The 13,124-nt window shown below is 38.4% G+C and overlaps 1 protein-coding gene across 2 annotated transcripts in view; it reads left to right on the plus strand.

The window, feature by feature from the left end:
* Positions 1-9,052: 9,052 nt before the first annotated feature.
* Positions 9,053-13,124, plus strand: part of ptgfrna (prostaglandin F2 receptor inhibitor a) — a 38,391-nt gene continuing 34,319 nt past the window's right edge. For both annotated transcript variants that reach the window (XR_015499008.1, XM_087267220.1), the window contains exon 1: positions 9,053-9,316. Coding sequence is in view for 1 of the 2 variants with exons in the window: in XM_087267220.1 (XP_087123346.1) it covers positions 9,271-9,316 (46 nt within the window). In the remaining variant the exon portion in view is untranslated. The remainder of the gene's footprint in view (positions 9,317-13,124) is intronic.

The following is a 13,124-nucleotide window of genomic DNA, read 5'->3' on the forward strand; positions in this document are numbered from 1 at the left end:
TATAGTATATACAAGCAATGACATGATATTACTCAGTAGTTATAAAGGTTTTTTACACTGTAACCACATCATCTTAAAATAATGCAAAATAATGCATGTTTGATTTTAAATATTTTATATATGGAGTTATATGGAAGTATTCGCCCTCATGTCAATTATTTTTTCAATGTTTTACAGAACAATCTTCACATAATCTCCTATTTTTTCTTCTAGAGAAAGTCTTATTTCTTTTACTTTGGCTAGAGTAAAAGCATATGTATTTTTAAAACTGTAAAAACTGCTGTGGTCAATATTATTAGCGCTTCTCTGGGGAATGATTTGGGAATGATTCGTCCTTCTCCGAGAGATTTCATCGACACACTTCTAAACATAAAAGATTCAATAACTCATGCTGCAACCTGCTCAGAATTATAACATAAGAGAGACAATGCTAACCAGCGTGAAGACAAATGATTTATTAACAGAAAACATAATTAACAGAGGATATTTAAAGCAACCAAACTCAGTATAAGGCAGCAAAAAGGTCGCTGCTTTGCTTGTTCTCCCCGTGTTGGTGTGGGTTTCCTCCAGGTGCTCAGGTTTCCCCCACAGTCCAAACACATGCGCTATAGGGGAATTGGGTATTGTGAGTGAACGATCCGCTACATAAAACATTTGTTTTAACATAAGTTGGCGGTTCATTCCACTGTGGTGGCCCCAGATTATTCTTATAGGTTTTACATTACGAGATTAGTCAGAAATTTGATAATTTGTCTTAACTGATGAGCAATGCGACATTCAGTCTTTCTTGACTCACTGCCACTGTTTAAATACCAGTCAAACCCTGAGGTTTCCCACATGTGGTGTGTGAGTGTGTTTTCACAGTTGGTCTGAATGTGTGAATTATGTGGGTTTTCATTTGCCTGACATATTGAGCGCAGCACGAGCATTCATTTGAATCTTCCAACGACAAGATCCACATTTTAAAGCGCAAGTTAGTGAATCAGAGCTCTTCAGCAGTCATAAAGGCAACCTGCTCACCAAAGCGCTGCTGTCTGTATCATGTTTCACCTTTAAAAATGAGTCAGATCTCATCAATAATCCGTTTGTTGAGGGTTCTGCTCATTTCTGGCTTGCTTTCTAATGCTGAAGCTTTTATTTGACCTTCTTTGAGTTGATAGCTAACAGTGCTTGAGGGAAAAAGTAAAATGCAATCTAAAGTGACTTTTTAAAATAGAGTTGCTCAATGTGTTACGTAAACTGTTCAAAATATACATATCTGCGGTGGTGAACTGCATTATGGGATGTTGATCTCTGCTCTGTCCTCTTCTGATGATGAAAATTCAACTCTACACTTTAACAAAGCGACTTTTATTGACATTTTAGAAATAATATAATAATAATAATAATAAATATTATATGTTTAATAAATTATATCTAGAGGAATGAGTGTGTAAAATATCAGGAAATGTGCTGCAGGTTATTACAAGGTTTCTGTAGTGTAATATCCAACACACTATACAGCACTGCAGACTATTACACATGTGCAGAACACACACTTTTACACACTTATCAATGATAAAAGCTGCTGGAGTAAAGATCAAGATCCCATAATGCAGTTCAGAAGCAGAAATAAATGGGGAAACATTTAAAAAAATAATAGCATGAATCACAAAATCCAGAAAAATGCTAATTTACCGACGTTTTTAAAGTGTATTTTACTGTTTATTATCAGTAATGTTGACGTGTGTTATTTTTGCATTTTATTTATTTATTTATTTATTTTATTTTTTAAAGAGTAAAAAAAATGTGTGGAGCACCTTGGGTTTTTTGGGGTGTTTTCAGCTAGTGGACCAGGGAAGCTAATCACAGTAAATGGGATTATGGAAAAGGAGGAATACGTCTAAATCCTCAATAACATCAGGCAGTCTGCAGAGAAACTTCTCCTTGGGCACCAGTGGACATTTCAGCACAACAACTACCCAAAACACAGAGCAGACATGATAAAGAAATGATTATCAGATACAAATATTAACCTTGTGCAGTGGCCCAGCCAGAGTCCTAAACCTGATTGAGAATTAACTAAAGATCAGGATGATGAAAAAGACCCTAACACCTGAAAAAGTTTGAGCTCATCACTGGATATAGACAAAAATACAAGTAGAGACATGTAAAAGCTGAATAAGCTATTATAGCAGGCTTTTGATCGCTGTAATAGACAATAAAGACTTTTCTATTGATTATTGAGGAGGGTATGCATCGTTTTAGACATGGCACTTTTTGCTCAAATGTAAATAAAAGCTGAGAAATATATTTTCTCCACAGTGAAATGCCTCTTGTTCATCGTCTTATTATAGTTTGGAAGATGTCTGTGTCATTTCTGATAAAAAAAATAATTAAACAAAACACTTGCTGGTTGTCAGGGGTAAGAATCATGAAAGTAAGTTCACCCAAAATAATAATAATAATTTACTCTCCCACGAGTGGTTTCAAACCTTTCAAAATGAGTTTCTTTATTTTGTTGAACACAAAAGAAGATATTTTGAAGAATGTGGAGAGCCTGTCACCACTGACATCTGCAGTAGGAAAACAAACACTTTGGAAGTCTGTGGTTATCGGCATTAAATAACTATTTTTGTCTTCACGTGAAGAAATAATCAGTTTTCATGACTTTCTGAATTACAAATGCTGAAAACAGTGAGTTAATCTCTGTGCTTTAGAAGTCTGGAGTGAAACTCTGTGATGCTCCTCACAGCAGCAGATAACCTGAGTGTGTTCACAGCAGAAACACAACATTAAACTCATTGAGGAGCACACACCGATGAAGAGGAAACGAAAGTCTGCACTCTGCTCTGGAAACCGTAGAGAGGTTTATTTCAGCAGGTTTTGTTGTTCTGAAAAGAGGACATGAAGAGATGAAGGATGATAAACTGACAGGAATGAGCTGCGTTCACTGATGAGCATGATCAAATCTGAAGAAAGACAGAGACAGATAGACAGATAGACAGATAGACAGATAGATAGATAGACAGACAGACAGACAGACAGACAGACAGACAGACAGACAGACAGACAGACAGACAGACAGATAGACAGACAGATAGACAGACAGACAGATAGATAGATAGATAGACAGACAGACAGACAGACAGACAGACAGACAGACAGACAGACAGACAGACAGAGATAGATAGATAGATAGATAGATAGATAGATAGATAGATAGATAGATAGATAGATAGATAGATAGATAGATAGATAGATAGATAGATAGATAGATAGATAGATAGATAGATAGATAGATCATCTATTATGGATTAAAGAAAGGTTGGTCAAACGTGTCCTCAGACTGTGATAATGGATGTTGTTCAATAGTTTAGGATTACTGTTTGACTTCTTGATCATCACTAGAGGGAGCTCTTCACCTGTATGAGGCAGATTTTAGTCTGAAATTCAATTCAGATTGTCACACGCTGCTGAAATGATTTCTTACTCAGTTTTAGTCTTGTTTCTAGTCTAAAAACTCTTAAATCAAGAAGCATTTACTAGACAGACAAAACAATACAGTCTTGTTTCCAGAAATAATGAGTTAAAATAGAGTTTATATGGGACAGCTATATTTAAAAATCTGTCTGAGTTATCTAATAAAGACATTAGGCCTAAAGCTTTGAAATGGCTGTTTTTGGAGTACTTGAATAAGGTACAGTCATGTCCAATAATTATCCAGATGCTTATGCCTTCCCGTATCTTATGGCACGGAGAAGAATATTGCTTGATTGGAAATCAAGTAAACCACCTTTAGTTTCACTCTGGTTTAATGATGTGATGCTGTTTTTAAGATTGGAGAAAATTAAATACACTCTTAGAGGATCCACTAAACGTTTTATACTGAAATCCAATGATTTCATACTTTGAAAAAGGCGTAACACTTCCCCCAAACTAAAACTAAGAGGGAAATTCAAAGGTCTATACTTATAAGAATAATGCAATCAAACTCAATAGGCAAACATTACTGTTACTTCCTCACTGTACTATCAAAACTCTGTGACTATGGAAATATTTCATTTAATTTAGTATTAATTTAATTGACTATTATTTTTTGTCATTATTATTTTATTTATTTATTTATTTATATTTATTTATTCATTTATGAATTAATTTAATTTTACTTATTTATTTATTTTTACTTATTTATTTATTTACTTTTTTAAGGGGAGGGAGGTTGTTCATAGGAAAAAAATGTACAAAGAAATTTAAATTTAAATATTTGTCTTTAAATAATAAACAATTTAAAAAATGAAGAGGGTTTTTCTTAAAACAAGCAGAATAATTTCATTCTAAAGTGAAAAGTAGATCATTTACTTCTTATATATATATAATTGACTTATGTTAAACTGATTAAAATCAGCTTGCGTGACTTATAAAATTAAGTTAGAATATAATTAACTTGGTTACAATAAGTTACAATGAACTAAAATGCATGCTGTGTGATCATGCATGATCATAGATCAATCATTTTTACAGTGTAGGAAATTAAAAATAATAATTAAAAGGCAAAGGCTGTGAGTGATAGCATGTTGTTTTTGCAGATTTGGTGTGTGGTTCTGCTCTTTGAGCGTTTGGGACAGAGGCGGACGGGCTATAGGGAGCACAGGCACATTTCCCAGTGGCCTGATGGTCAATCTGGCCTGCCACCCTAACTCCCATAGCCACCCCCCACCCCCTTTCACCTACCGATGGACCACCAAGCCCCCTTCACTTACCATTTGCAAACCCCCGATTAACCCCCCCTCCATGCTCTTTAACTACCAATGTCCCTCCCCTCCTCCCCGCTCTTCACTTACCGATTATCACTACCACCCCCTCAACCCCTCCCCCCACCCAACCCCAGTCTTCACTTTCTTGATTGCATCAGATGCTGCTTGAGTAATACTAACTTCTCCCAGGTGAAAATGCTGTGTCCCAGTACACCACTGGTTTTCGGAGATTAGGTGACATAATAAAAACATTTAGCGTAAACTATTAAGGTGACATACGATGCATTTATTCAATGAGTTCTCTGATATCTACACAGTAGAAGGTTTAGATAAGTTAAATATATAAAAAGTTCTAAGAAATGGTCGTTAATGCTCAGGAAAAACCCCAGGAGCAATTACAGCTAGAATGAAAAAGCTCAGGTTTGACCATATTTGGAAGGGTCATGAATATTAATGAGCTCTGCTTTGGGTATAACACAAATGAAAGCAAAGGCAGGATTTAATATCAACCTCAAACAGATATGTTTATTAAAATGTATTACTGTTCTTTCAGTGAATTAAACACTGAGCTGTTTACTTGTGTTTGTTGCTTCATTACAAACATGTGACAGAACAAAGGACACAATAACACGGACCTTATACCATTCATTCGCTTTCTTTTCAGCTTAGACCCATTATTAATCAGAGGTCGAACCGACAACTTATCCAGCATATGTTTGGACAGCGGATACCCTTCCAGCTGCATACCAGTACAGGGAAACTCCCATTCACATTCATTCACACACACTCATACACTACAGCCAATGTAGTTCATCAGTTCCCCTATAGAGCATGTGCTTGGACAGGAAACGGAGCACCAGAGGAAACGCATGCAAGCGCAGGGAGAACATGCAAACTCCACACAGAAACACCAACTGACCCAGCCGGGGCTTGAACCAGAGAACTTCTTGCTGTGAGGTGATTGTGTTACCCACACGCCCAGACTTTAAACCTCTGAATTAATTTATAATATGCATATTCTACATTTTGCATTCTGATGAGCTGTAAACCGATGATACACACAGCTCTGTTAGTGTTTGTCGAGCCTCTCGTGTTTTCAAAATAAAAGTCCCGCATGCATAGTAAGTTTAATACACAGTTAAACTTAGAAATAAGAAGGAAAAACAATCACAGTCATAATCTCACTAGGAAATGTCGTAGCCAATCAAACGCAGCGTGGGTGTGCATATTAATGAGCCCATGTGCGATGGACAGTCTGTGCTTTGCTCTGATTGTTTGAGATATTCATGAGAACATCATCACCATAATAATGATCACAAACAGCACAAACAGCAGTAATAATAATCCTAGAAATAATAAAACTAAAGGTGATGATAATGAAGGCATTGTGTGACTGGCCTGCTGTATACTCATATGTGCTGCACTCTTATTATTCCTGGTATGGTATATTTATTTTCGCTGTATGGCACTAGTTTTAATGAATAATTTCTGAAATGAATGTGAATATTTGACAGCATGATGAGTTTATCTGACAGCCCACTGTCACGTCACTGTTTGCATATGGTAATGAGCTGTAATATATCCACAGAGAGTCACACACGCGCACAAACACACACACACACACACACACACACACCTGTATTGTTGTGTAGGCACGTCTGCAGGGTGTGTCGTGTTTGTTCTTGAAGTACTTATACTGGGAGGAGTTGATCACAATACAGCACAGCTGGAGGAGTTTAACTGTATCTTAACGTGTGTGTGTGTGTGTGTGTGTGTGTGTGTGTGTGTGTGCATGTGTGTGTATGTGTTCATGCATGTTTGTGTAGTGTACGTGTGTGTGTTTGCATGTGAGTGTGTGTATGTGTTTATTGTATATTTGTGTGTAATGTAAGTGTGCACTTTTTATATGCGTCTATGTATGTGTGTGTGTGTTTTCTGTAATTGAGTGTATATTCATGTAAATGTGTATCTGTGTATATGTATATATTTGTGTGTGTGTGTGTTTGCGTGTTTGTGTCTTAATTTGTGTGTGTACACGGATGCATATGTGTGTGTGTGTGTGTGTGTGCATGTGCGTGTGTGTTTGTGTGTGCGTGTGTCGCAGTCGGTCTCTGCAGTGTGACTCAGTTTCCACCATATGCTCTGCTGTAACGAGTATTAATAGTCACTCATGCAGTGACTTGAACACAAATGTTGCTCAGTGTGCTTAACACAAAGGTAAACAGCGACCTTTGACCCCTATCCAACAGCCAGGTCACCACCCGACCTCTGCACACACACACACACACACACACACACGCGCTTGTTCAATCACACTGACACAAACAAACATGTTGTTTTATGCAGTGGATGCTCTCCAGCTGTAACCCAGTGCTGGGAAACACCCCCACACACACAAACACACACACGCACACACACACTCATACACTACGGCCAGTGTAGTTGATCAGTTCCCCTATAGCACATGTGTTTGGACTGTGGGGGAAACCAGAGGAAACTCACGCCAACTTGGGGAGAACATGCAAACTCCACACAGAAACACCAAGTGACCCAGCCAAGGCTAGAACCAATGAACTTCTTGCTGTGAGGACACATGCTAACCACTGAGCCACCGTGCCACCTTGGTAAAAATCTGTATATTCCACCGCACAGGAGAAGAGAGAGGGAAGGTTCTGGAAAATACCACACATACTGACACACACACACACACACACACACACTGAGGAATTGAAAAGTCAGGTGATGCAGATGAGTCACTATGAGAAAAGTACCTGCTCACTATAAACACAAGCTGCAGTACAGGAACAAAGGGAACAGAGAGTAGCCGGTGTTCAATATCACTCCAGCACTGTTACTCCAGCAGATACAGTACAGTTCCCCTAATGTCCCCATTTGGTTCTCTCTGTATGTTAGTGTGTGTCTGCATGCTTGTGTATTTGTGTACGTGTGTTAGTAAGTGTGTTTGTGCATGTCTGTATGATTGTGTATTTGTCTGTGTGTGTTTGTATGCGTGAGTCAGCATTTGTGTGTGTGTGCAGGTGGGTGGGTGTGTCTGTTTGTGTATGTCAGAGTGTGTGTCGATATATATGTATGTTTGTTTGTGTGTGTATGCACGTGTAAGTGTGTGTTTGTGTATGACAGTGCGATTGTGTATTGGTGTATGTTTGTATGCGTGTTTGTGTGTGTGTCAGTCTGTGTGTGTCTGTGTTTATGCATGTGTGTCAGTATGTATGTGTGTGTCAGTATTTGTGTATTTGTGTGTGTGCAGGTGGGTGGGTGTGCCTGAGTGTTTATGTCAGAATGTGTATGTCAGTATATTTGTATGTGTGTTTGTGTGTCATGTTTGTTTGTGCATGTGTGTTAATATGTGTATGCATGTTTGTTTATGTGTCAGTATGAATGTGTGTCATTATGTGTGTATGCATGTTTGTGTGCGCGTTTGTATATTTATATGTGTGTTTGTGTCAGTCTCAGTGTGTGTGTTTGTGTGTGTTAGCAGCTATCCTACAATGACTTCCTCTAAAGATGAAAGGACAGATAGGCTAATGAGGACGATTTTTTTGGCCATAAATGATTAATTCTGCGCCGTTCTGGGAGCATGTGCGGATAGGAATGTGTGTGCGTGTGTGTGTGTGTGTGTGTGTGTGTGTGTGTGTGTGTGTGTTCGGGTCTCTCCGGACTGCTGCAGTTATTCTGGGAGATAATTAGCGCTGGAGTTTCACTGCTGCACCGTCACGACTCTGCGCTAATCGGTACCGGAGCCGGTTCTTCACCTGCGGCGAGCAGCAGGGCCGCGTCCCGCCCTCATCCAACAGCGAACACACACTGTGTAGATATCACAGAACACACATACATAGATATTAGAACACAACTATCCTTATAGGGACTTCCTATACACGCAATAACAGACGTTTTCCTCACAGAGAGCAACAAGCTTACCCACAAGGTCAAATTTACTGGTTTTGCTATACTTATGGGGACATTTGGTTACCAGGATGTAAGAAATACAAGGCACACACACACACACTTGTATAGCTTTCCTTATGGGGACTTTCCATAGACGTAATGGTTGTTGTATTGCACAGACTGTATAGGCTATATGTTATTTCCTCTCCCATAAACTCAACCCTCACCGCAAATAATCTGAACTTTTACACCTTCATAGTAGTTAGTTCTGTCTGATTTATAAGCCCTTTTCCTCATGGAGAACAACAATTTTCCTCACAAGGTTAAATTATCTGGTTTTGCTATACTTGTGGGGACATTTGATAAGGAATACAAGCTACACACACACACACACTTCCGGACACGACTATGCCAGTCCAGTCCAGCCTTGTGAGCGAGTGTGTGTGAGTTTTTGAGGCAGCAGGCGCAGATCCTCCGCCATTCACACACACACTGAAGGACTAAACGCGGATCTCCAAACTTCATTCAGCTTTAGCACCGACGGGCTCCGGTTTCCGCGCTCAGCGGAGGATTTCACGCTCCCGCTCCCGGTCTGAAACACAAAAGCGTCCCGTGGGAAAATCACGACATGGATGAAGCACTCCTGCGAGCTGTGCTCCTGTTTATCGGGCTCGGTAAGTGTGTGTGTTTGGCTCCAGAATCACCCGCTAATGTTATTTTAAGTAAGTTTGATTCATTTAACGCGCGTCAAAGTACACTCTGTGTGTTAATTAACGTTACAGGATACGACAAACACGTTAGATTGTATTGTTATTGTAAGCTCTTGTTTCGTGTTATTGTTTTATGTTGTTTTTTGTTTTCGTGTCGTGTTTGTTTTAATTCAAACTCAAATCAATTCGAAGTCACTTCACTGCTTTCAGTTCTGCTTCAGCTCTTTGATCTACTCTAATAAACTGAGAGTTTGTCGTAACTAAAAGTTGGATCAAATATGGACGAACCCAAACATTGGGTTAAAGGAGTCATTTAATTTAGATTTTACCAAGACAACTTTGCAACAACCTTTTCTTTTTAGAATTTAGCTTGAATATTTATTGTAAACTTCCCAGAGATGATGAATTTCATAATTTTGTTGAAACGACTTTTTGTTTTAATTCCATCTGAAATCAGTCCAAATTCAATTCATTCGAGAAAATTCAGTATTTATTCTTTCAGTTCTCCTTTAGCAATTTAAAAGTTGAGAGGGCATGTCCTAAGCCAAAGTTGGGTCAAATATGGAAAGTTTCATTTAATTTTGATTAAAACTGTCAGCCCAATGTTAGGTTATAACAACAAAATTTTTTATAGAGTTTAGCAAATATATATTGCATCTGTATTGTAAACTCTTGATAGAGTTGTTTAATGTTCTGACTTTTAATAGAAATGAGCTTTAGTTTTTAATCAATTTATAAATAATCCAAATTCTTTTCACTTCAAGTTGTGAGTTTTCAGTTCGACTTTAGCAAAATATTCTACACTCTGAAAATTCAAAAGGTTGTTGTAACCTGAAGTTGGGTCAAATGTGATCAACTCAATTGGGTTAAAAACTGAACATTTTAACCAAACTTTGGTAATTACTGCCCAATTTATTTATTTATTTATTTATTTAGACTTTTCTCTGCTAGACATTGAATCTTCATTATAAACTTCTGCCAGAGCCATTTTATTTTATAATTTCATAATAAAAACGTTTTTGTTTTAATTCAAATTAAAACAAATATTTGTTTATTCTCAAGTCAATCAGAACTCAGTCAATTCAGGGAGTGCGCTTCTGTCTTAAAAGTTGAGAGATCTTATCGTAACCCAATCTTGGGTCAATTACGATTGAAACCCAACCATTCAAATACGGCTGAACCCAAGAATTGGGTCAATTATGGCTAAACCCAACCACTGGGTTAAAAATAATCATTTAATTATTATTGAAAATATTAACTCCAAATTTAAGTTAAAACAACCCAACATTTATTTCAGATTAGCTTGATATACGTTGAATCTTTATGGTAAACTTCTAGATTTCCCATTCATCTGATTGCTTAAGTTAATTGAGCGAACATGCTTTGAGTTCTTTTTTCTGCAATTTAATCTACACTACATGAAAGTCAAAGGCTTGTCCTAACCCAAAAGATGGGTCAAATATGGACAAACCCAACCATAAGGTTAAAAATTGAAATGTAAGGGCCTGTGATATTAAAATGAAGTGTTTTTAGGTGTCAGTATCAGTCTGTTAGTCTTAAAGATATCTATAAGCTAGTGTGCTCCAACAGATGTCTTTAAATGTGTCTAAATTCATCATATAAACATCCAAATCCATGTTTGACCCAAAGCAGAGGCGGATGAAACCAATAAGTAAGATAAGAGATGGATGGATAGAACGAACGAACGAACGAAGGGAACATGTATGGGAACTGTTGGTTCCAATGGCCCATGGCTGGAATTGCTTAGGGCCCCCAAATCCCTAATCCACCCCTGACCCAAAGTTTATCTAGATTAACATAGATTCTTTATTAGAAACGTCCTGGAGTTGTTTATTTTATGATTTTGTATTAGAATCAAGTTGTTTGTCAAGTTAACCTCAAATTTATTCAGATTCTTCAGTCAAATTTGCTGTCAGCAGTTTATTTTGCACGCTTAAACATGCAGATTTTTAACATTGATACAAGTTAAACAACACAGAAATGTGTAGATTGACTGGTCTGTTAGGATAGTTTTAACCCAAGAACACATTTCCTGCGGTGTAAATTCCTAAACTGACTTTTCACCTACTTAAAATCAAATATATAGCAGTAGGAACATGTATGTGAAATTAAACAGCTAATATATACTCACTGGCCACTTTATTAGGTACACCTACTACTACCAGGTTGTATTCCTTCAGAACTCCCTTAATCCTCGGCGGCGTAGATTTAGCAAGCTACTGGAAATATTCCTCAGAGATTTTGCTCCATGTTGACATGATAGCATCACACAGTTGCTGCAGATTTGTTGGCTGCACATCCATGATGCCAATCTCCCGTTCCACCACATCCCAAAGCTGCTCTATTGGATTGAGCTCTGGTGACTGTGGAGGCCATTTGAGTACAGTGAACTTATTGTCATGTTCCCGAAACCAGTCTGAGATGATTGAGCTTCATGACATGCTGCGTTATCCTGCTGGAAGTAGCCATCAGAAGATGGAGACACTGTGCTCATAAAGGGATGGACATGGTCAGCAGCAATACTCAGGTAGGCTGTGGCGTTGATGCTCAATTGGTACTAATGGACCCAAAGAAAATCTCCCCCACACCATTACACCACCACCACCAGCCTGAACCGCTGATATAAGGCAGGATGATCCATGCTTTCATGTTGTTGAGGCCAAATTGTGAGCCGAGCATCCGAATGTGTCAGCAGAAATGGAGACTCATCAGAGCAGCAACGTTTCTCCAATCTTCTATTGTCCAGTTTTGGTGAGTCTGTGTGAATTGTAGCCTCAGTTTCCTGTTCTTAGCTGACAGGAGCAGCACCCGGTGTGCTCTTCTGCTGCTGTAGCCCATCCGCCTCAAGGTTGGACGTGTTGTGTGTTCAGAGATGCTCTTCTGCAGAGCTCGGTTGTAGCGAGTGCTTATTTGAGTTACTGTTGCCTTTCTATCAGCTGGAACCAGTCTGGCCATTCTCCTCTGACCTCTGGCCTCATCAACAAGGCATTTGCAGCCACAGAACTGCCGCTCACTGGATATTTCCTCTTTGTCGGAGCATTCTCTGTAGATCCAAGAGATGGTTTTGTGTAAAAATCCCAGTAGATCACCAGCAACAACCATGCCACGTTCAAAGTCACTTAAATCCCCTTTCTTCCCCATTCTGATGCTCGCTTTGAACTGGAGCAGATCCTCTCGACCATGTCTACCGGCCGAAATGCAGTGAGCTGCTGCCCTGTGATTGGCTGATTAGAGATTTGCGTTAACGAGCAGTTGGACTGGTGTACCTAATAAATTGGCCAGTGAGTGTGTTTGAACACAAGTACACATTATTCCAATGTTTAATCTTAAATTCTTTCAATATTTTGAAATATGTATTGCATGTATGACATTTTATATATGTGAATTTTTAAACTATTGTTTGTCATGTATGTAATTCATACATATTGTCATATATCAGATTTCCTTGTGGGTCAGGTTTGGGTTATGGTACTCTACTGTTGGTATGTTGTGAATGTAATGTAATATTTCCTTCATGCTAGCCCACCGTTTAGCTGCTAGTTTTTGCCTGTGATCTAGTGGCTCATTTGGAGTAATATATGTTTACTGCAAATAAGTGACCCAAACCAGTTTTGCTAGCATCATGTTTACCTGTACAATACATTAGCACCGGCTCTTATGAGGAATTCCTTCACAACGTCAAGTCAACGACGCCAAAAATGGTTTACCATGCAACAGACAGGCCTTTGTTAAATTAAACATTATTATTAAA

This window comes from Danio rerio, chromosome 9 (assembly GCF_052040795.2).
Source record: "Danio rerio strain M-AB ecotype USA chromosome 9, GRCz13ab, whole genome shotgun sequence".
Lineage (NCBI taxonomy): Eukaryota > Metazoa > Chordata > Actinopteri > Cypriniformes > Danionidae > Danio > Danio rerio.